This window comes from Azolla caroliniana, unplaced genomic scaffold (genome assembly GCF_043228905.1).
Source record: "Azolla caroliniana isolate FFs.n. ecotype wild unplaced genomic scaffold, voAzoCaro1.0.p SCAF_8, whole genome shotgun sequence".
NCBI lineage: Eukaryota > Viridiplantae > Streptophyta > Polypodiopsida > Salviniales > Salviniaceae > Azolla > Azolla caroliniana.
This window is the reverse complement of record NW_028230443.1, coordinates 3424118-3449160: the sequence shown is the minus strand read 5'-3', so window position 1 is coordinate 3449160 and position 25043 is coordinate 3424118. Positions and strand designations below refer to the sequence as shown.

Sequence of the window (25043 nt, the reverse complement as noted above, 5' to 3'; positions counted from 1 at the left end):
TTTCTCGTACAAGAGGAAGTATTTATATGTTCGCCAATTTTTATGAAATCTTTGTTTTCTAAGCTAATGATGCCAAGAGCGAATATTATACCACAATCCACGAACATGGTAAAATATGGCTTCTTAAATTGAGAAGGATGTGGCTTCATGTAGTGTGTTGTTTTCACATTCTTAGGTTCTTTGAGGAAAACTACCACATTGGCGTGTATGTTAGATGGGATTAGTAATATAGTGGTAAACATTGAACAATCTTTATGGTATGAATCAATCAATGAGAATATTTACATGTCTAACACAAGGTCTAGAAGTTTGAATGCACCTCAAACAATTTTAAACAGCTCTTACAAAGTTCGACAATATCTCAAATCATTGTTACCAAATGCTTATCCAAGCAATGGCTTCAACGAGATTGTGATGCAAATTCACTTGGTAATTTTTCTGCTTATATCACCTCACGCAATTATAAAACTACATATATTAGCCATTGTGGAATATGTGATCACATGGAAAGCTTACAACAATGTGAAAAAAGTAGTCAATGTAGCTATATTCATAGAAAATGTGTTATTTCACCTAATAACGTTATAATATATTTTGTTATATCAACATACAAACTAAACATGTATGACTTAAAACATCGTACATAGGGTTAATTTATTATAAGCATCCATGACACGTATTTTTGCATTCTCATGGGAGACTCTCTCTCTCTCTCTCTCTCTCAACAATATTTGTGGCATGTTATGTCCTCATAAAAGTTGCACATCATATTAGATTGCATGATCCGCTAATTATGCAAGTCCCCCTTCAATTGCCTTCAATTTTTTCTTTTAAAGATAATCTACACAGATAGGACACTTGACTACAATATTGAAGGAGTTGATACTTGTAACACTTCATATCCATCATTCACTCTTAGATTAATAAAAAATTATAACATCAAATAGTTCCTCTTGTGATGTCACTTACTTTGTAACAAACTGTCATGTGACAAATCACATAAATGCAAGAGGGTTGGGCCAAATATGAAGACTTTATTAAAACGATGACTTATTCTCATAGTTTTGAGCTTGCTATGTATAATAATAAAAATAACTTCATTACTGTTGGGCTCTACCCGACCAACCTACATTTGCTATTGCGATGTTGTTTTGATCACTTAAGTATGTTTGATTTTCACATATATTTGCCCATCAAAAGAATAATGTTGGTTACTATAGTAATCAAAGTTTGTGGATTGTGTCATGATGAATAAGTAATTGGGCATGCCACATGGGTGCCTTCAGATTATGCAAAACGCTTTCATTTTATTCTTAATGCAATTTACATTAAAATTAAAAGGACAAGATAAAACTAACACAAGTTTGGGCCTTCAATTTCTTGAAAACATGCTATGACAACTTGCCAAATATCAAACATTTAGATGAGGATTCAAGTTTACTTAAGATGAGTAGGACTTGGATTGAAGGTGAGGAACCCACTATGGTTATAATTGATGCTCCTAGATATACAAATATTACAAATGATAAACTGGATGACAATCCCCTTGGAAGAGAAAAAACTACGAAACATGATTAAGGAGAATACTAGTGTTGTTACCTCACTAGGATTTGAATAGAAGTGTAAGGGTTATGGCCAAACAATACTAAATATGAATGGAATGAGACTTCTTTGATTGAAAATAGTGGAGACACTCACCTGAGGTGCATGTAAAAGAATGTCACTAGAAAAAGTGGTATTGCGAAAAACCCTTGAACATTGTATACAATCACCAACATTGAGCGAAGATATGGCCAAAAACACATATGTACAAACAAAATCAAAACATTTGATGCATATCAAATAAGATAAAGACCCCATGGAGATGGGAGATGGGAGATGAGGAACAATAAAAACATGTATGTGGCGGTGAGGTAATTGAGAACTAACGATTCAATCTAGTTTAAAAATTGAAATGGACCCAAAGTCAAGGGCTGATGATGCACACATATGCATAAATGATGCTATTGAACTTTGATAGAACACCGATGAACCATTGTCATGAAGTTTGCCTTCCACTATATATTGTGTGTGCTTGGGCGAAACTTTTTGGGTTCTAGACCAAGTGAATGCCAAATCATGGAAAGATGCAAATAAGGATGCAAGATTAAAATAATAATTTAGAGATTTAGATCATATTTGTTAAGGAAAAAGTGGGGAATTGAAGAAAATATAGATTATTAAAATAGTATAAGAGTGGGGAATCATAGTATTAATCTAAAGGTAAAGTAGATTAATCATAGGATAAATGACTAGAACCTTGATTATGAAATATTAGAAGTAGAAGACAATAAGCTCCCCATAAAAAGCTCTCTCGCTCTCAGCGATTATATGGAAACATTAAGTCTTCAAGCAACTGAGCAGGCTGGCTTTAGACGAGCCTTCTCCACTATTGACCATATCTTCACACTTAGGTGCTTAATCGGCTAGACGAAGGCTCGTAAGAAGAAACTACATTGTTGCTTTGTGGACTTCCGCAAAGCCTTCCTTTGACACAGTTCCTAGGGAGAAGTTGTTTGATAGACTTAAGAGCTTGGAGATACCAAATGACATGATCTGGGCCATTTATGCCTTATATGAGCAAGTCTTTGGCTGCGTAAGATGCCCAGGTGGCCTATCCGATTGTTTCACTAGCACCATTGGTGTAAAACAGGGTTGCCCCTTATCACCGACTCTTTTTGGGATCTACATTGATGAGATCAGTGCTTTTATTGCTCGTAAGGGAGGAAAAGGAGTAACTATTGGGGATACGCAAGTTAGTCTCTTACTCTATAGACGACATTGTCTTGCTCTCGGAGTTGGAACACGACCTACAAAAGCATCTTAATGCCCTAGATGACTTTTGTACACAACGAGGACTGGTAGTGAATCTAGCGAAAACTAAAGTCCTTAATACTTATCTTTCATACATCGTCCCGAGTTAGGAGTAAATGTCACCTAATCCTCTCTCATAAACTAGTTGAGGCAGTTGAATCATATGTATACTTGGGATTCACTTTTAGTGCTCGCGCAGGTAAATTCTCGATGACCCAAGCAGCCAAAGATAGGCTAACGAGAGGGTATGCATCCCTCTCACTCTTAGAGAGACAATGCCACCAGGCATACTTTCAAGAGCCACAAACTAAGGGATGGCTCTTCGACTCATTAGTGACCCCTTCCCTCATGTATGCATCAGTAGTATGGGCTCCAAGTCTACCATCTTTCATGTGGACGCAATTAGAGAGACCTTTGGTGACGATGTTATCACGTCAACTCCGAAGCAAATCGACAGTACCACATGACATTATTAGAGCAGAGTTCAGTCTGCCCCCGATGTTAGTAGAAGCACTGTTTCAAGTGGTAGTTTTTATTCATCGGATACATAGCCAACCACAAGATAGGATATCTCGTTGAGCCTTCGAGGCATCCCGATCCCTACATGCGTCTAGAGACACTAGCTCTTGGTATAACACTTTGGTGAGTTGGTTACTTGCAAACGACATAGACATTAATAACCTACCCCCCCTTAAGTACAATCATGGGACTGACCAAACTCTAATATCTCATGAAGACCATAATAAAGTGATACGCCAAGAAATATGGCAAATTTACACTTGACATAAATGGATCACCCCACGAGAGCCACTCCCATCTAAAATGTTGTACTACAGGAACACTTCTTGCACTTCTCTCAGTTAGGTTTTATTACATGACCAAGATATCTAGATACATTCTTATCAAATGCACTAAGGGTGGCCATTGGACAACTGAAGATATCATCTCACCAACTTGAGATTGAGAATGGACGGGCTAATAGAGTCCCTAGGGAGGAAAGGCTATGTAGGTTGTGCCACATAGAGATAGAGGATGTGTATCACTTCACATGCAAGTGCCCAACTTATGCCGAGACACGAGTGGAATACCAAGACATATTAGGACCCTCTCCCGCCCTCTCCAAACTATTAGATACCCCGGATGTAAAGAGACTAGGTAGGTATATCTTAGAGCTAAAACAACATAGGGAGAATAAATTACAAAGTGTTAACCATAACCCTTTTACTATTCATCAACTTGTAACTAGTGTAATTTTTCAGGAACAAGGGGAGACGATGAATGTGGATACACTTACACCACTCAACCTCTCTCTTAAGGAAGTTGAAATGCAAAGAACAACCAAACGCCCTCAGATGTTGGGCTTCAAAACAAGTCGACACGGAGTAGAAATGATTAAGAAAATAAGGGAACGTGAGCTACGTCGACTAGAAGCTATGGTTGGGGTACCATTTACATTGGGGCCACGGGCCACATCCACATCAAAACCCTTTGACCTCCTGCTTCTCTTCGAGAGAGTTGGATGGAAATGAAATTAGGCCTAGTATAACATCATTTTCATTGTAGAACATGTTTGTTATTTTAATTTACTAGAATTGTTTAGCTTAAAACTCTATTTTTATTTTTATTTTTTACTTTCGATGAATGGGTAAATATCTCATTTTTGTTGTAAACCATTTGTCTCATGGGCCAAATTTGGCCTTAGAAGACGTTAATATATCTTTCTTTCTTTCTTTATCCTTTTATCGTAATTAGCTTACCCTAGTGGTAGGTGTCCCTCTCTCTCTCTCTCTCTCTCTCTCTCTCTCTTAATTAGCTTACCCTAGTGGTAAGTCTTTTACACTACTAGCACTACATCTTGGGTTCGAAACCTAATTTTCTCACTGCTCTATTACACCATAGATATCTTCAACCCCATGACCACCTGATCTCCATTGAGCAACCTTACCAACCTTACCAACTGAGCTACATCCATCTAGGCTCTCTCTCCCTCTCTCTCTCTCTCTCTCTCTCTCTCTCTCTCACACACACACACACACACACACACACACACACACATTATCATTTGAGAAAATATGGAATGGTGGAGAAATTAAATGTTGGGTACTTAAAGAAATACGTCTTGACATTGCGGTGACACCAATGCTACTCTATACGGTGGAAGTATGGGGTGGTGGATTCCCTATGTCCTTTTTAAATCCTTTTAAAAGGAGTTTGAAAATGTTTAAAATCATTTTTTTACAAAGATGCTCCAAATCAAGAAACACCATATACCCTCCAATTTATTAAGGCGGAATCACTTCCTATTGAGATCATGGCCATAAAAAGGGTTGTTAAGTATATGCTCATGATTAAAAGAACTTATTCACATTGCATGGACGCAAGCAAAAAAGGTCCAAAAGATAAATGGTTCAGAAATGAGATGCAACACACTTGCTTAATGATACATCAATGGGTTCCTGTCTGAACAATGTGTTTTTGTGATGTTAATGTATCGTGACATGGGAAAATGTGGAGGCTCACACTTCACACGCTATATTGCATATCTTGACTTCCTTGAGTTATAATACTATATTGGGAGCTTCCTTGACTTAGCTCGAGCTTTTCCTTTTACAACAAGAAGGGTGCTCCACTTGCCATATGACATTCTTAGAGCATGCACATGTCATTTAATCTACCTTATCTTCTATCCTGAGTGTGAATTCAATATAATATTTGCAATGTTTTCGGTATCTCTTTGTAATAAATATGCACATGTCAACTATTCTTCCTTGAGTGATATCCATATACTTTCAACAATAGACCATATTGTTTTAATGATTGCTCACACATCGTGTTCATGACCACATGACAATGCAAAAGCATACTTCTAAATATATTGAATTGTCATTTGGATGATGCAACTTCAAAATCTAGGGACCTTGCTCATAAGAACATATGTTTAGGCCAAAGAGAATAGGTGCATTACCTCATAACCCACCTTTAAGATGAACACCGTTGGTTAATTCCAACTTCTAGGTACATATAAGTATCAATAACTTATCTAATGCACAATTACACTTATGGTTGTAACAGTAATTCATCACTTTCTATTGGTGTTCTAAAAATATCTAAGAAAACATAAGGTCACAACTTATGGTTCCATAAACCTCCAAGAACACACAATCTAACAAACCAAACATAGATGGCCGACTCAAAAGATAGATGATCAAGAACCCTCAAAGTGAGATTGAAACAAACGCAACAAATCCGTGGAAGGAGAATAATCAATGCAATGTCATGAATAAGGAATAAAGATGTGTAATGAGGGAGCCATATTCATTCCAATGCAATATGTGAACACAACCAACTACACATTTCTTCTTTATTGTTCTCATTCATGTTATGAACATGGAGAGTATGACGACCTTGCCAAGTAATAGAGGTAAGTATGCCCTCTCTTCCATGGTGAACTTACCACCACTTCCCGATGTATGTATATGATGACCTCGTCAATGTAATGGTGGCCACTATGTCCTCTCTTCCATGGTGTACTTACCACCACTTCCCAATGTACAAATATATGATGACCTCATCAATGTAATAGTGATCACCACAAAGTCTCTTCTTCCTCGATGTACTTACACCATTTCCCAATGTAAGAGCATATGATGATCTCATCCGCATGCTCTCTCTTCTATGGTGTATCACCACTTCCCAATGTATGAGTCGTACCCACATTTGTAGCTTTACATTTTGTAGCCAAGCGCACGAGATGATTATGATACATTTTCACAACTCAATATTTTGCTCCCATTTGACCAAATCTTATACACAAATTTATGGTTCAATAAATAATGGGTGCATTTGCCCTTACAAGTCGAGCATGTTTGACCATTGGAAACTAGTGATTCCATCTTATGTATACCTCATTTGCATGCCCATGTTCGACGTGATCATAATCCAAATTCATCTTTCACATTTGGTTTGTGATGCTTTAAATATTGGGGTCATGAAATAAGATCAATGATAAAGCACAAGGTAAAACATACAACAATCACACATTCCTAGAAGATGAGTGTATTATGGGGTCATGAAATAAGATCAATGAATACAACAATCACACATTCCTAGAAGATGAGTGTATATAGCTCATAATTGTGGCAAAAAGTAGAACACATAGTTGCTCATGATTGGGAAGAAATATATCTACCTCTAACCTTACATTCAAAGTTGGCCAACCTAATAAACAAGGAATCGACAACTACAGTGAAAAAGATAGGGGGTGACTATTGGCTACCTTTGCCACCTTATATACATAAGGAATTGGAATCTCTTAAACAAGGTCACATTGACAACAATATTGTCAGACGCTTTCCCAAAAGAGGACCATGACTTACTTTTTGAGCCTTTTACCCATGAATTTGAATATCCAATGCAGTCTATACAAACATTTAAGTGTTGTACAATATACATGAGATGCTTACACATGTCATGATGAGAGAAATAATGCAAACATGCCACTTTTAAGTTTTCCAACATCGTACATGGAAGTGGGGGATGAGGTAGATATGATGAGTGTCTTCTTGGTATTCGACTTAGAAAGCCATAACAAACGTTTCTAAAAAGTTTTGCATTGATCAAGTTTCATGTTTATGTTTGAGAAAGGTTGTTTAGGCTAGCAATAATTTTGTATCATGTCCACAATATGGACATCTGACTAATTTTTCGTCGTTGACACCAAGGACAACCAATCGTTTCTATGCCTTGCATTTTCCATGTCTGATCACTTTGTAAACATTGATTTCCACATGGTAGTCAATCTCATATAACCATTGGTTTCATTGTTCACGAAGATCCCCATCTAAACTATGTATAGTCAAATTTGTGCCTACTAGGGACTATGTTTGAACCATCCCATCCCCATCCCTGCATTTTCCATGTCCAATCATCACTTTTGTCAAACATTGATTTCCACGTGATAGTCAATCTCATCTAAACCTTGGTCTCATTGTTCATGGAGTTCCCACCTAAACCATGTATAGTCAAATTTGTGCCTACTAGGGACTAAGTTTGAACCATGTGCCTTAATTCCATCTCGAATGAATTACAAGCGAAAACATGAACAAGCCACATGCTCTGCCCTAACCCACATGTTTCCTGTCCAATGCTTTTTGAGCCTGCTCCTCGTGGACGCGACTAATTGTGAACCATGCCTTAGTTTCAATGCTAATGAGTACCATTTGCTCAATTCTTATTGCAGTATGTACGTCGAATTAATCGGCACCCTACCCTTTTTTTTCTTTTTGCGAGAGACGAGAGAGTAATTTAACTTATTTCCAGGACTTTATTATTATTATTATATTTTTGGGTTTGGGGTGGGGGGGGGAGGAGGGTGGTGGTGGTGGTGATATCAAAGTGTACACACCCAAGAAAATACACAAAAAATGAAAGGGCAAAATTTTTGAAAATTTCAAAAAGGACAAAAAAAACAAAAACAAAAATCATGTAAGGCATATAATGTATGTATTACCTAACTATTATCCTACAGCAGCAGTAGAAGTAGACATAGAAATCAATGACAGTACATACGTTCATTGCATATGTACATACAATAATAGATACATTATACATACATACCTACATACCTACATACAGCACATACACATACATACATATGTACATGCAAACATGCATACATACTTAAATCCATACATAGAGGCATAGATACAGACATATTACATACATGTATACATGCATACATACATACATATACATACTTAAATCCATACATAGATGCATAGATACAGACATATTACATACATGCATACATACATACATACATACATGCATACATACATGCATGCATACATACATACATACATGCATACATACATGCATGCATACATACATGCATGCATACATACATACATACATGCATACATACATGCATGCATACATACATACATACATACATAACATGCATACATACACACACACACACACACACATACTTATATACATACATAACACGACATACATACATACATGCTACATACATCCATCCATCCATACATATACATACATGCACGCATACATACACACATATACATGCATGCATGCATACATACATACATACACATGCATGCATGCATACATATTACATACATACATACATACATACATACATAACAGGATATAAATACATACATAACAAGACATACATAAATAACAGGACATACATACATACATAACATGCATACACACACATACATACATACATACATACATAATAGGATATAAATACATACATAACAAGACATACATAAATAACAGGACATACATACATACATAACATGCATACACACACATACATACATACATACATACATACATACATACATAACAGGATATAAATACATACATAACAAGACATACATAAATAACAGGACATACATACATACATAACATGCATACACACACATACATACATACATACATAACAGGATATAAATACATAACAAGACATACATACATACATACATACATACATACATACATACATACATTATACATACATAAATAACAGGACATACATATGTACATAACAAGACATACATACATACTTGCATGCATACATCCATTCATACATGTACTACATACATGTATGGGATGCATGTACACATGCCCTGTCTCTATCTTCTTCAAACACAGTAGTATGTACACCTATGTCTAGTTCTGACTGAGGTCCCCTCAGCCCCAACCTCTTGAGTCTTCTTCTCCTCCCTCAATCTCATACAATTCACCATTTCTCTCTCTCTCTCTCTCTCTCTCTCTGTCTCTCTCTGTCTCAGAGGGAGGAAGGAGTGGAGATCAGTACATCCACCATCATCATCATCATCACACTTCTTCATCTCTTTCCTTTCAACATGACCTTTGATTCATCCTTTTTAACTTTCTTGTCTATCCTATTCATTAAATTAAATGATATGTCATTGCTAATTCATTGAAATTAAAGACAGGCTAATTATGTGTGCCCTTCTAGAGCTCCATAGCCTCGCATAAAATCTGAATTTTCTCAACCCATCTCCCTTTCTCCATCTCTCTCCACCCCCCCACCACCCCCCCCCCCCCCCCTTACACATAATTTTTTTTTTTAGCTCTGTCTAGCACAATGTTAGAGGGTGTTGCAGAGTCCTCCAATGAGGAGAATCAACAGAGCCCTTTGAGAACAGAGCTAGAATTAGCCGAGGATAATAAACAGAGTTCTAATAAGATGAAACCTAATGATAAGAAGAAGATGAGCAAAGATAATGCAGTTAAAGATGCTTCTAGTGGTGGCTCAATGGAGCTTTTTACCAATGGACCTAGTGACTATAAGGAAAAGGCAGAAGAAGATGAGAAGAAGACGAAGAAGAAGAAGAAGAAGAAGAAAGAGAATTTAGAGAAAGAGAAAGAGGATGGAGGAAGTGTGAGTCTTTTCACACTCTTTAGCTTTGCAGATGCCATTGATTTCTTCCTTATATTTCTTGGCGTGTTAAGTGCCATCGCTCATGGTGCTGCCCTCCCGGTATTCTTCCTTTATTTTGGAAACCTCGTAAATGGATTCGGAGCTTATCAGAATGATACCTCTAAGATGGTTGCTGTAGTTAGCCAGGTAATACATATATACATACATACATACATACATACATATATGACTGTGTATGTAAATCTTTGTATATGTATACATATGTATTTGTATGTCTGTATGTGTGATATAATTGCATTCTTTTTTAATTTACCATAGCTCTTCATGTTTCTGTTGAATTCAAGTTAATGCATTTCATTCACTTGATTTTGCATGCAGTATTCTCTTTACTTAGTCTATGTCGGAATCGTTGTCTTCATTTCGTCGTGGGCAGGTACATACACACACACATATAATACCCATGGAATGAAATTCTCTGCATTTTATAGTGGTTATGAATCAACAAACCTTAACTCCCTTTGGGGGAATTGAGCTTCTTTTTCCCTTTTCTGCAGAGGTTGCTTGTTGGATGCATTCCGGAGAAAGACAAGCTATAAAGATGAGGATTCGATACTTGGAGGCAATTCTGAGGCAAGATGTGGCTTATTTCGATACACATGCGGAGACTGGGATGTTGATGGACAGCGTGTCGACCGATACGCTTATGGTACAAGATGCCATCAGTGAGAAGGTAAATCCTCTCCCCAGAAGCAGTTTTCTTCTGAGCAAAACCTTCCTGGTAGGTAGCACGTGTATTCCTAATGTGTTAGGGTATATGCTACCACTTGGTTGCCACTGCCGGCATGGTGTTTTCTTCTTCTAGGGTTTTCTCAACATAGAGTTGGCTGTACTAACACCTGATTCTGAATGTCTCAAGGTGTCTTGTTGAGGCTGTTCCTAACATTTTGTTATGGTTGCAGATGGGAAATTTCATACAACATATGGCCACCTTCCTTGGAGGTTTTGCTGTGGGTTTCTCATGTGTTTGGAGATTGTGCCTGGTCACTCTCGCTGTGGTTCCGGTCATTGCTTTCGCAGGGGGCCTTTATGCATACACTCTTACGCGGTTGACATCCAAGAGCCAGAAAGCATACGGCGAAGCTGGATCCATTGCAGAACAGGTACTGTCATTGATCATCTCTTGATACTCTATACTCATGACATGAGCATATGTATTATATCTCTAGCCAAGTTTGATTTGAACATGGTACATGGCTTGCTTCTTATTAAATAGGATATGTTTTGTAGGTTTTCTTGTATGGAATTAGATATGGACTCTGTATGATACATGGCTTGCTTCTTATTAGTAGGATATGTTTTGTAGGTTTTCATGCATGGCATTACATATTTTCTTCTAATTTCTGGTGTATAATCTCGACCAACAAGCAGGCGATGGCTCAGGTTCGAACTGTTTATGCTTTTCTTGGTGAGAATAAGGCGATCAGTTCTTACTCAGAAACTCTTGAAGAGACTCGGAAGTTAGGATATAAAGGTGGACTTGCTAAGGGATGTGGAATGGGAGTGAGCTACGTACTGCTCTTCTGCTCATGGGCCCTCATTCTCTGGTATGCGGGTATACTTGTTCGGCGTGGTGAAACAAATGGTGGGAAGTCGATCACGGCAATCTTCTCGGTCATTATTGGTGGCATGTATGATCGATTCTTCCTCTCCCCATGGCTTACAACTTAGATGTGGTTATTTGAATCCAAGAATCGTCAGCTAACCTTGTTTTAATTTGTTGTAACAGGTCACTTGGTCAGGCAGCATCGAACCTCACCGCCTTTGGGAAAGGTAAAGCCGCGGGGTTCCGGATCTTGGAGATGGTGAGAAAACAACCCAACATGGATAGACATGTTATGGATGACGGGAAAAGGTTGTCTGAGGTGAAAGGTGATATTGAGCTATGCAATATAGTCTTTAGTTATCCATCCAGACCAGATGCCATTATTTTCCGAGACTTCTCCTTGAAGATCTCTTCAGGAAGGTCAGTGGCCATAGTCGGAAGTAGCGGATCAGGAAAAAGCACCGTAGTCTCTCTAATTGAGCGCTTCTATGACCCGACCTCGGGTATGCATTTACTTGTCATGCAGTATATCTCTATCTAACGATGGTTTATGGGCATATAATGTAAATTTTTAACCCATGAGTTTTTTTGTTGTAGGGGAGGTATTGCTTGATGGAGTGGACATCAGAAGCTTGCAACTAAAGTGGTTGCGTGGACAAATTGGACTTGTTAGTCAAGAGCCTGCATTGTTTGGTACTACAATAGCACAAAATATTTCTTATGGAAAAGATGGAGGAACAATGGCAGAGATAGAAGAAGCTGCCAAAGCTGCCAATGCTCATGCTTTCATAAGCCAACTACCAGATGGCTATGAGACTCAGGTATCAATTAAAGGAAAGCTATATTTTTGTAGGAGAAAGGTGTTTGTTAAATTGTTGGTGTAATGATCTCAGAGTCAAAATATGAATACTTTTTACAATGATAAGTGTCATTAGACTATGAACTTAAGGTTATCAATATAATGGACAAGCTTTGGCACTGCGTCACATTTGTAATCATAATCTGTTATGGACTTTAGCACATAAGGCATTGCTCAACGAATATAACGAATATTGTATGATGATTATATTTATATGGACAAAAAACACAGGTGGGCGAGCGGGGAGTTCAGTTGTCGGGGGGACAGAAACAAAGAGTGGCCATAGCCAGGGCAATGCTCAAGAATCCAAAGATTTTGTTGCTGGATGAAGCTACAAGTGCATTAGATTCGGCATCCGAGAGTGTGGTGCAAGAAGCATTGGACAGGTTGATGGTTGGAAGGACAACTGTTGTGGTGGCTCATAGGTTGTCCACGATTCGGAATGTGGACACCATCGCTGTTGTACAAGATGGAGTGATAGTGGAGATGGGCAACCATGAGGAGCTAATGGGGAAGGGAAACACAGGTTCCTACTTTGCATTAGTGAGGCTCCAGGAGATGGCCATGGCATGTGATGGAACAATCTTAAGTCGGGATTCGAGGTAAAAATCTCGAAAGCTAGGGTTTGGCATATAATTGTTTTCTAGATTGCTATATGCACACATTATTTGATGTCTTTGGGGCTCTTTTTCTTTCGTAGGGCGGGAGTTCTAGGGCGGCTTAGTTCTTCGAAGTCGGGGCGGAGATCGCCTAGCCTTCGCTCAAATAGTGGCCGCAGGCTTAGCCATCAATTAAGCACTGGATCCGAAAGTAGATTCGAGTTTGATATTCAAAAGATGGGTGGCAATATTGTTGTGGAAGAGGGCCTTTATAATGTCCCGAGAGGCACTTACTGGCGGCTTGTACAGCTCAATGCACCTGAGTGGCCATATGCTGTGGTGGGTACTGCAGGCTCTATTCTAGCAGGGCTCCTTAACCCGATCTTTGCTGTTGTTCTTAGTGAAATGCTTCGGATCTACTATGAGAAAGATCACGAACGGATGACCCGCGAGATTCAGAAGTGTTCTTTAGTGTTTGTGGGCGCTGGTATTGCCTCCCTCGGCATCTATTATGTGCAATACTATTACTTCGGCATCATGGGAGAGAACCTAACGAATCGAGTTCGCAAAATGATGCTCAGCTGTGAGTGTGCAATGCAGCCTTTATCCTTGCCATGTTTATATAGTTTCCTTCGACTCTCACAGATCTTTCTTGATGACTCTTATTGTTTCTGTGCAGCCATCTTGAAAAATGAGGTGGGATGGTTCGATCGAGAGGAGAACTCAAGTGCCCGTCTTGCAACACGCTTGTCCACTGATGCGACCAATGTCCGAGCCGCAATAGGAGATAGACTCTCCATCATTGTACAAAATATAACTGTCTTTCTCACTGCATGCATTGTGGCATTTGTGGTGCAATGGAGAATGGCATTAGTGGTCCTCGGCACGTTCCCTCTCCTTGTTGCCGCTGCCGTAGCCGAGGTATCTATATGGCATCACATCACATTACATCTGGGGCTGTTTCATTGAAATTATGGTGGGCTGTTGTTCATATCTTCCATCTTCTCTGTCTTTGCTTTCTTCATGCCAGAGGTTTTGTATGAAAGGCTTCTCCGGTGATGTTGCGGGTGCACATGAGCGTGCAAGCATGGTATCAGGCGAGGCGATCGGCAACATACGAACGGTAGCTGCATTCAATGCAGAAGAGAAAGTGGTCGATCTCTTTGCTCAAGAACTGAAGATACCTGAGCGGCGAAGCCTGATGCGGGGTAACATAGCAGGCTTCTTCTATGGTGTCTCGCAAATGGCCATGTTCTCGAGCTATGGCCTTGCGCTATGGTATGGTTCAACGCTAGTCAAGAATGGGGAAAGTGGCTTTGGGCCAGTGCTCAAGGTGTTCATGGTCCTCATGGTGACGGCCTATGCGGTCGCCGAAACCCTAAGCATGACCCCGGACATTGTGAAAGGGGGAGAGGCACTGTATTCGGTATTCTCGATCCTCGATCGTCGAACCCTTATCGATCCGGAAGAGCCGAATAGCGAGAGGTTGAGCTCAGTGAAGGGCGACATCGAGCTACGGCATGTGGAGTTTGCATATCCAGCGAGGCCCGAGGTTTCCATCTTCAAAGATCTAACACTGAGGGTGAGAGCTGGCCACAGCTTGGCCTTGGTTGGGGCGAGCGGATCTGGGAAGAGCTCTGTGATCGCTCTGATAGAGAGGTTCTACGATCCGCAAGCAGGGAGAGTGATGATCGACGGGAAGGACATCAAAAGGCTCCATTTGAAGTCGCTAAGGCAACATATAGGGCTAGTGCAACAAGAGCCAGCGTTGTTCGCGACGAGCATCTATGAGAATATACTCTACGGGAGGGAGGCGGCGAAAGGGGCGGAGGTGGAGGAGGCGGCCAAGGCAGCAAATGCCCATAGCTTTATAAGCGCGATGCCCGAGGGCTACGAGACAAAGGTAGGGGAGAGGGGGGTGCAGCTATCGGGCGGGCAAAAGCAAAGGATCGCGATCGCGAGGGCGGTGTTAAAGGACCCGGCCATTCTTCTGCTGGACGAGGCGACGTCGGCATTGGATGCGGAGTCAGAGAAGGTGGTCCAGGAGGCGTTGGACCGGCTGATGAGGCGGCGCACGACCATTGTGGTGGCCCACCGGCTGTCCACGATACGGAACGCGTCCCTCATAGCCGTGATCCAGGAGGGAAAGATCGTGGAGCAAGGGCCGCACGCGGAGCTCATGAAGAATGCCGATGGGCCGTACGCTCGGCTCGTCAACATTCAGCAGGCGCGATCGAGCACCACCACCGCCACCGCCACCACTTCGGCTGTCTTGGCCACCACCTCTGTTCCTCCTACCAGCTGAAGGACCCCCCATTCTCTCTTCTGCAAGTGCCTCTGCTTTGCACCACCATGTCAACACGACATGCCTTGCCGCCCCCGCCTCCGCCACCCTTGTCGGCCAATGCCTTTCTTTCTCCCGGCGCCATCACGCCACTCCCGTCCCGTCCCGTCCATCGCATCCACCCGTCACCTCCAAGGCCCTTTTTGCCATGTCATGCCCATTTTATCCGCCCGCCCACACATCATCACCCGCAAAAAAAGGCGGGCGCTTTGGCCCGCATACATGTCCTTTTCCCCGGCCAACCACTTATTGCCAAGTCAGCAGAAACAACTCCCCCCCCCTTTCTTTTTTACATGTATGACAGCCACGTCACATCTCTCTCTCTCTCTCTCTCATGCCACATCAACTGTCTCGGTGCCCCGCACCTGACCCGACATTTTCTTTTTATGAATGAAATGATTGAGCCTTCGGCATCACGTCTCCGTGATCCACACATTTCGACGAACAAACAAACTTGTTGAGCTTTCGTGTTGTTACCCCCCATGGTCCTCACATTTCGCCTTCGCCCCAACCAATGAACTAACTTTGTCATGTCATCTCTCTCTCTCTCTCTCTCTCTCTCTCTCTCGATGTGATGAAGCAAACCCTCTCCCCCACCATTTTTATTAAAAAAATGCAAGAAAAGAAGAAAGTGCGTCCTAATTTATTTACACAAAAATAGATGATCTTTCTCATAGATCCATTAATATGCTTGTTTTTCTTTTATTTTGTCTTTGTTTGCTTCAAAATTTGATGAGGGAAACTCTTTGTTTTGAGCAAAAAAGATATATAAATTTATATAAAAAAATTGACATCTCTCTCTCTCTCTCTACTTGTGTTCAAAGTTCAACTTTCAAAAGGTCCTCTTAGCACATGCTCACAAACACAATCCACTCGTTAAAATATTGTATCTCTGTTGCCCTCTCTATCCCCCTATTAATCATGTCCTCTTTGGAACCCTTGTTTGTCGTGTGGACACCCACAACCTTCTTATCATTCCTTTTTTTCCCTTAATGTATAGGTCCTCAATTTGGTGCATCATTCAAGATAAACCCACGTTTTACTTTTAACACGACACCTTTTACAATTTGGTCAAAGGAGACTTTGTAAAGAGATTTGCAAGATTTGTGTTTTTTTTTTTGGAAGTCTATATTCATGATGTAAACAATAAGATGTTGGTTTGTGTGTGTTTGTAAAAAAAGGTCATGCCTAGGAAGGAGCATTTATACTAAGTGTTGTATTCTATTATTTTATCGACACTAGCTCCTAGTGGAGGGCACATTTAGAGAAAAGGTACAAACTTAGAAATTTGATTTTTCGAGAAGTTGAAGAGAATGGTCAAAGGATCAATGAGCATTCCAAAGGCTAGCTAGCAAGAGAACCTTCAAACATATACTTTACAATTACAAATCCTTCCCTAATATATGTATATGAGAAATATAAAGAGATAAACATATATTTTACCATTATAAACTCTTCTCGAATGTGTGCACCGAAAAGATTTGACCAATGCGATATGGGCATACAAAAGTTGGTAGCTTGTTTTCTAAGAGAGTCAAACCAGTAAAAGGTTAGAGAATGAAAATAACGCCTCAAAGATGGTGCTACAATGCTCACCTTGTAAGCCTCTTTAATGAGGGCTCAATCACATTTGTATGCATTTCCCTTACCATTTGAGTTAGTTGCTTTCATATTCTATACGTCTACTTTTCAATTTGTGAGTCGTGTTTGGGTGAACTTTTCAATGATCCAAACTTGGCATTGTCATTTTTCAAACTATTCTCTTTGTCTTGATGGTTGTGGATGGTGTATCCACAAGGGGAAGATCAATGACTTGGTTACATTCTTTGACCATTTTTCGTGTCCTTTTTAGGTAAACTCATCTCTCATTGTATTTGTTGTCATAAAATGGTATCCCCCCAAGGGGAAGATTGGTTACTTGTGCTCTTGGATGGATTGATCATAAAGGGGAGGATCAATGTATATGGATCTTGGAGTGTACCTCAAAATTTCCATGAATGATTGTCATGGAGAAGGTTTTGTTGAGGAAGGGAATGATGTAGTCGAATAGAAGGCACTCATCGTGCTTTGAGGGTCACCACCTCAATGTTGACCTTCACAAATTGTATTGGCATTCTTCTTAACTTTTGCCCTATGTCAAACACTTCATTCATGTTTTACTTCTTTTATCTTTACACTCTGCCCCCTCCTTTAATTGCATGTTTATGATATCGAAAAACATACACAATTGTTCTCTTGGAACCTTGCATGGGTCCTCTTTCCGTAGAGTGGGCATGGCATGGTCATATGTACCTGTGGGGGAGTATCTATCTATCTATCCTATTGAGCTCCAAACTTCATAGAAATATCTTATTAGTCCTCTATTATCCTTGATAAGAGAAGATGTTAAGATAGATTAAATGCATTAATACGAGAACAATCACTTGAAAGTTGTGATGAACACATTGGAGTTTGATAAAAGAAAATGCAAAGCGAGCATATAGGCCTGAAACCAACATCATTATCTTTTGCACCTTGATTCATACATCCTTATAAGAGAAGGCACTAATAGTAGGTTAAAGGTACTTATACATGAGCACTTACATAGAGAGTTGTGATGATCACATAAAAAATCTGATTAAAAAGTTGAAGTGAGCATATAAGCATGAAGCTTGTAATGTGCTCTAAAGAGAGGAAAAGGTGATTGTGAGATATTAGGAAAAATAGGATCTTTTGTTCGTTGATAAATGGGTCAACATCGATTCTTGACAAAATTATACCAAATACTTGGAATTTTTATTATTAGTGCATACATTATCACATATTATATTTTAAATGACCAAGATCACGTCCCATTGCACAACTTTTGTGTTGAGTAAGAACAAATGGATTTTCCAACTCAAAGGGGTAAACTCGATTTAAATATATATTGATGGAGAAACCAAGTACACAAGGGCTATCTCCCAAGCAAGAACCATATTGAATAAGTATATTAGCTAGTATTGGCTGAATTCCATCTTTGTGTATGTGATATCGAGTTTTTCCTTTCACTCATTTTTCTCTACAAAAAAGCACACTTATGCCCTTTTTACTATGATTTACTATTGAGCCACATCTTAAACGACAACCCATTTGTCCACGGAAAGGGCTGCCTGCAATTACCGATTCTTTGAACCCTTATAAAATTGTGATGATTTTGTCATGAGTTGCATGTTTCCACCTAAATGGCCTCTTCCAATTATCGATGACTTGGATGTTATGTTACCACAATGAAATTGGCACAGGTTGCATGTTTCTATGTAGCTCTCAAAGACAACATCTGCAAGAAAACATCTAGGCAAACCAAATTCTCAATAAGGTTATTCAACGCACAATTGAGCCAACATGAACTAGGTTAAGGTTAGCCTAGAGGAGGGGGTCAAGTAGATAAATGCATCTCATGGGTTGAACATATGCTCCAATGCCAACTCCAATAACCACTTCAACATGTCATTGATTATGGAACAAGGTAGTTTGCTAGCAAAAGGGCTAACACGACATTTCTTCATTTCCTCACTCGTCCACCCATTATAATGTGAACACAACACCCTCGACACCTCCATATCATGTGAGGATCGAGCTCCAGGTTGCTTCCAATAACCGCTTCAATGTGTTATTATTCATCAAACGAGATGACCATTCATAGTTCGCTAGCATAAAAGTTTACCCGACATTTCTTCATTTTCTCAGTTGTCCGCCCATTGTAGTGCGAACCCAACACCCCGATACCTCCATATCACATGAAGATTGAGCTCTATGTTGCCTCAAAGAACCACTTCAATGTATTATTGGTCATCAAACGAGACAACCTTTCATAGTTCATTGGCAGAAAAAGTTTAACTAGCATTTCTTCATTTTCTCAGTTGTCCACCCATTGTAGAGTGAACCCACCACCCTAGATACCTCCATATCAAGCGAGGATCAAGCTCCAAGCTGTCTCCAATGACCACTTCAATGTGTTATCAGTCATAAAATGAGATGGGGCCATTCCTAGTTTGCTAGCAGAAAAGTGTAAATGGCATGTCTTCATTTTCTCATTTGTCCGCCCATTGTAGTGTGAACCCAATACCCCGCATACCTCCATATCATATGAGGATCGAGCTCCAGGCGTCTTCCAATAACCACTTCAATGTGTTGTTAGTCATCAGACGAGATGGCCATTCGTAGTTCGGTAGCATAAAAGTTTACCTGGCATTTCTTCATTTTCTCAGTTGTCCGCCCATAACAGTGTGAAAAGCCTTGAAAATTTGTTTGAGAGCTTATGAGGGGCAGGTGCTTCTTGTGATCATTCTCACAGAAATTCTGATGAAATGAACAACGTCAGGAAAGCGCAGAATCCATGGGGAAGCAGCAGAGATCAAATGGCGAAAGGGTAGACTGGTTATGGAAGGAGTATTTCAAGGACCCTTCTCTCTGGTGCCACAGTTGTAGTACCAAGGTATGTATTGTTTATATATGAGATGGAGATAGATAGATAGGTAGATAGATAGATATATACAGAGAGAGAGAGAGAGAGAGAGTTTTCCACTAGTGTTCTTCCAGATCACCAGATTTTACTCATAAAACTACTTGCCAGTCTTTGTGGATTGATGCATGGTACAACCCCTCTTGGGTTTGTGAAGAGTTGTTCAGAAGAGAGATTGTTCTATGCGCAAAGGGAAATCATGAATACGAGATTATTGATGGAAAACGCAAGGAAGAGTTCGCTCTTGTGGAATTGTTCAAGAATTATGCCAAGAAGAAAGATCTCCTTGTGGGTAGTAGATTACATACTAATATTCTGGATAAAGGGCTGGTTGAGAAGAATCCTTATCTGGCGACCACTATAATTAGCATGTATGTCAAATGTGGAGAACTCGCAAAAGCAAGAAAAGTGCTCGACGAGCTTCCTACTCGAAATGTTGTATCATGGGCTGCATTGATCGTAGGGTATGTTCAAAAAGGGCAAATGCATCAAGCATTAACTTGTTTCAAAAGAATGCAACACGAGGGCCACTATGCAGATGCAATCACATTAACATGCATCTTAAAGGCGTGTGGGAACACCCAAGATATAAATATGGGTAAACAGATTCATGATGAGATTGTGCATAGAATGTTGTTAGAGAAGGATATTGTGCTTGGCACTGCTTTGGTGGATATGTATGCAAAATGTGGAGCAATTGTTAAAGCTCACGAGGTGCTCGATATTCTTCCTATTCGAAATGTAGTCTCTTGGAATGCATTAATCTCAGGATATGCTCAAAAAGGGAATTGTCATGAAGCGTTTAACTGTTTTGAGGAAATGCAGACTGAAGGCATCTCTCCAAATATAGTAAGCTTCGTTGGTATTTTGAAGGCATGTAGCTCTACTGGTGCCATAGATGATGGGGAACGAATTCATGATGTGATAGTGAGGGGTGGATTTTTGGAAAAGAGTGTTGTCATTGGCACTGCTCTTATAGATATGTATGCGAAATGTGGTTTTCTTGTGAAAGCACAAAATCTGTTTGACGATCTTCCTATTCGAAATACAGTCTCTTGGTCTGCTCTAATCTCAGGATATGTTCATCAAGAGCAAGGTCATGAAGCACTGAAATGCTTTGATAGGATGAAAAGAGAGGGATTCCCGACAGATGAGGTTATTTTTACCTCCATCTTGAAGGCCTGTGGCAGCACAGGAGCTTTAGAAAAGGGGAAAATAATTCATGATGAGATTGCAAGTAGAGGCTTGCTAGAGAAGGATATTTTGCTTGGCACTGCCTTAGTGGATATGTATGCCAAATGTGGCGTTCCTTTGAAAGCACAAGAGGTGCTTGAAGAGCTTCCGGTTCGAAATGATAAATCTTGGTGTGCACTAATTGCAGGATATGTACAACAGGGGCTATGTTGTGAAGCACTGGATTGCTACGAACGGATGCAAAGTGAAGGTCTGACTTCTGATGTGGTTACCTTAACTTGTGCGTTGAAGGCCTGTGGTATCACAGGAGCTATAGACAAGGGCAAACAAATTCATGAAGACATTGTAAATAGGGGTTCATTGAAGAAGGATATTATGCTCGGCACTGCGTTGGTAGATATGTATGCAAAATGTGGTGAACTTGCAAAGGCCCAACAGGTGTTGGAAGAGCTACATATTCGGGATGTAGTTTGTTGGTCTGCACTTATTGCAGGTTATTCTGAACAGGGGAAAAATTGTGAAGCATTGAACTCTTTTGAAAGCATGCAAAGTGAGGGCCTCTCTCCCACTGTGGTCACTTTCATTCACATACTGACATCTTGTGGCAGTATGGGAGCGCTGGACAAAGGTAGGAAAATTCACAAAGAGATTTTAAGTAGGGGAATGCTGGAGAAAGATATTGTGCTTGGTAATGCGTTAGTTGGGATGTACGTCAAATGTGGTGAACTTGCAATAGCACACAAGGTACTAGAAGAACTTCCAGTTCGGAATGCAATATCTTGGTCTACCCTTATATCAGGATATGCTGATCAAGGTCAATGCCATGAAGCACTGAATTGCTTTGAGCGGATGCAAAGTGAGGGCCTATCTCCTAGCATAGTCACCTTCATCTGTAGCTTGAAAGCCTGTGGCAGTGCCGGAGCTATAGATAAGGGCAAACAAATTCATGATGAGATCATCAAAAAGCAATTGCTAGAAAAGGATACCATGCTTGGCACTGCTTTGATTGATATGTATGCAAAATGTGGCATGCTTATAAAAGCACAGCAGGTTCTTGAAGGAATTGCTGTGCAAGATGTAGTCTCTTGGAATGCACTGATTGCAGGGTATGCTCAACAAGGACAAGGCTGTGAAGCATTGAACTGTTTTTATCAAATGCAGAATGAGGGTCTCTCACCTGATGAAGTTACATGCCTCTGTGTTCTGAATGCATGCTGTCATTCAGGTCTATTGTATGATGCCCAATTGCTTTTCGAGAATATGACTAGAAAATATTGTATTACTCCCAACTTAGAGCATCATACTTGCATGGTCATTATTTATGGATGTGCAGGACACTTTGATAATGCAATATCTCTGATTAAGGCATCAGCGTCATCAGAATATCCAGTAATTTGGCTTGCTCTGTTAGGTTCTTGTCAAAAATGGGGAAATGTGAAGCTTGGGCGGTTGGTGTTTGATCAGGCAGTGCAATTAGATAACACTTGCTCAGCAGCTTATGTTCTTATGGCTAAAATTTTCACAGGTTCTGGCATGCAAGAGGATGCAGAAAAGGTTGAAGCAATGAGATTGAAATATGCCAGCTGGAAGGAAGGAAATTGTGAGTCTGTAGATATGAGTGGAGATATTCATTTGGGGATAGAAATCTTTCTCAGGTGAAAGGTACGTATGCAAAGATGAAAGCTATTAAAGTTCATGTTCTGGAGCTACTTTTTGGTGTCACAAAACATTTTCAATGAAGGGAGGAAGAATACATACCAAAGATGAAGAAACTACAAACCATACAAATAACATCTCAATATACATTTTCAATGAAGAAAATGAGATGTTGTCAATTGCCTCTGCTCTCATAAATACATATCAAAGAAGAAGAAAATTATACACCATACAAATAACATGAAGATGTGTGACGACTACCATATTGCTACATCGCTTGTATCTAAAATAGACGAGTGTGATTTTGTTGTCATATGTCTAAATTGTCTACATGATTTTGAAGATGGAAATTAGGCCTGATGTAAATTAGCTAACATGTGATGTAATTGCATCATATCGCATCTTAAGTTGTGAATGCTAACATGGAATGTATGGACACCACACCTCAGCTTAAACTTTCACAGTGATGAAGGATCCATGGAAAGCTGAAATCGGGAAAAGATGCATTTGAGCAGTTGATAAAAGTTGACAAAAATATTTTTTGTGGTTATGAAAGCTACTTCCATATAGGTGAATGAAAGAAGGTTTTGTATTACCAGTCTTGAAGTTCAAAAGGCATACTTCAGCTTATCCGGAATGCAATACCCTATGCAAGTTATAAATTTCATGTTCTATTTTATAATTTAAAAATAAAGCTACAGAAATAGAATCCTGTTTTAATTGTTTTCAGTGATGCATGAGTCTGATTACTTGAGGCTCACGTTCATATTTGGTCCTCGTGGTTAGTTTATAAATTTGTTCTCAATTTCTATGTAATGATAGTGTTCAAGTTTGGTTTCTTAAATGAGGATGCATACTCATGTCCATATTTTAGTTTCTTGTGGTCATGCTTGAATTTTATGAAGATAGCAATCAAGTTTTGGTTCTTTTAGTTATATAATGAGGAAACATACTCATATCCATACTTCAGTTCTTTTCAGTAATATTTTAAGTCCTTATCAAATTTGATGTTCCTATTTGTAATCGGTTTAATTTGGTTCTTAAATCCAATTTAATGAGAAAGGAGAAGGGAAATGAAAGACAACCCCACAGGCGAAAAAAGCATAAATATATCGCAGAACAAAGGTTTTTGCATCTAAATTGTAGGTCTCATGATATTGCTTACTTTGTGTTTTAGTGTTTCATCTATTGACAGTCAGTGGTAAAGAGATATTCTCCTAAGAAACAATCAGTACTAGGGTATATTATCAAAACACAAAAGTTTCTTGAGCAGTTTAGTGACAATCTTCCCATCAGTCAAGTTAGGAGGAATGTCCAGTTATTTGTATTTATATTTTGTAGTACACAGGCAAGATAGATACATTCAAGCCAAAATAAGCCTGCAAAAATGGCGCTATTAATTCCAGGTCAATTCACAATGCATGTACAAGAATGTAACATATTTTTACAATCCTCCAAGCAATTAACACATTTTCTTCTCTTTGTGATTCTTCTTCTTCTTTCCCTTACATTTGCAAACTCCTTGGCACCAATCTTTGAAACATGTTTCATTAATATCCTCTTGATATTAAGACTTCGTATCATCTCATCCATTTCTTATACGCGCAAGAACTCCTTTCACATAATCATATCATATAATTGCAGGATGTTGGTGCATCAAACATCACATCCATATCATCAATCAGTACTACCAAACATGTATCGTTAACATGAACATACCAGATCTGCTAAACTCCAAGCCCCTGGGATGAAATCCCACTAATTTACAACGTGACCTGGTGGAATGCAGGGGATGAACATGTGTCCATGGGAACAAATCCCACAATTTTGTTGATAATATTAAAGAACGTAGAGGTTGAACGTGTCTACAGGATCATATCTGACTAATTTACTAGATAACACTATATAATATAGGGGTTAAAGGCATGACCTTCGGGTCTCTGTTGGACAACCATACTGACTGAGATCAGATGTACACCTTTTTGGTTTCATCTCCTCTGAAGCT

The 25043-nt window shown here is 39.6% G+C and overlaps 1 protein-coding gene and 1 pseudogene across 2 annotated transcripts; both read left to right on the top strand.

The window, feature by feature from the left end:
• The first annotated feature begins 9967 nt into the window (after nt 1–9967).
• LOC147860816 (ABC transporter B family member 19-like) lies at nt 9968–16232 on the top strand. Its single transcript, XM_087323667.1, has 11 exons — nt 9968–10486; nt 10679–10733; nt 10855–11030; nt 11260–11460; nt 11729–11988; nt 12087–12406; nt 12501–12724; nt 12994–13364; nt 13463–13944; nt 14041–14282; nt 14392–16232. Exons 1-11 carry the CDS (start codon nt 10004–10006, stop codon nt 15664–15666), a joined length of 4089 nt encoding a protein of 1362 aa, XP_087179793.1. The 5' UTR covers nt 9968–10003; the 3' UTR covers nt 15667–16232.
• Nucleotides 16233–20026: 3794 nt separating this feature from the next.
• On the top strand, nt 20027–23771 carry LOC147860815 (pentatricopeptide repeat-containing protein At2g03380, mitochondrial-like; annotated as a pseudogene). The gene is made up of 2 exons (XR_015530127.1): nt 20027–20161; nt 20300–23771. The product of XR_015530127.1 is annotated as a pentatricopeptide repeat-containing protein At2g03380, mitochondrial-like (transcript).
• The last annotated feature ends 1272 nt before the right edge of the window (nt 23772–25043 follow it).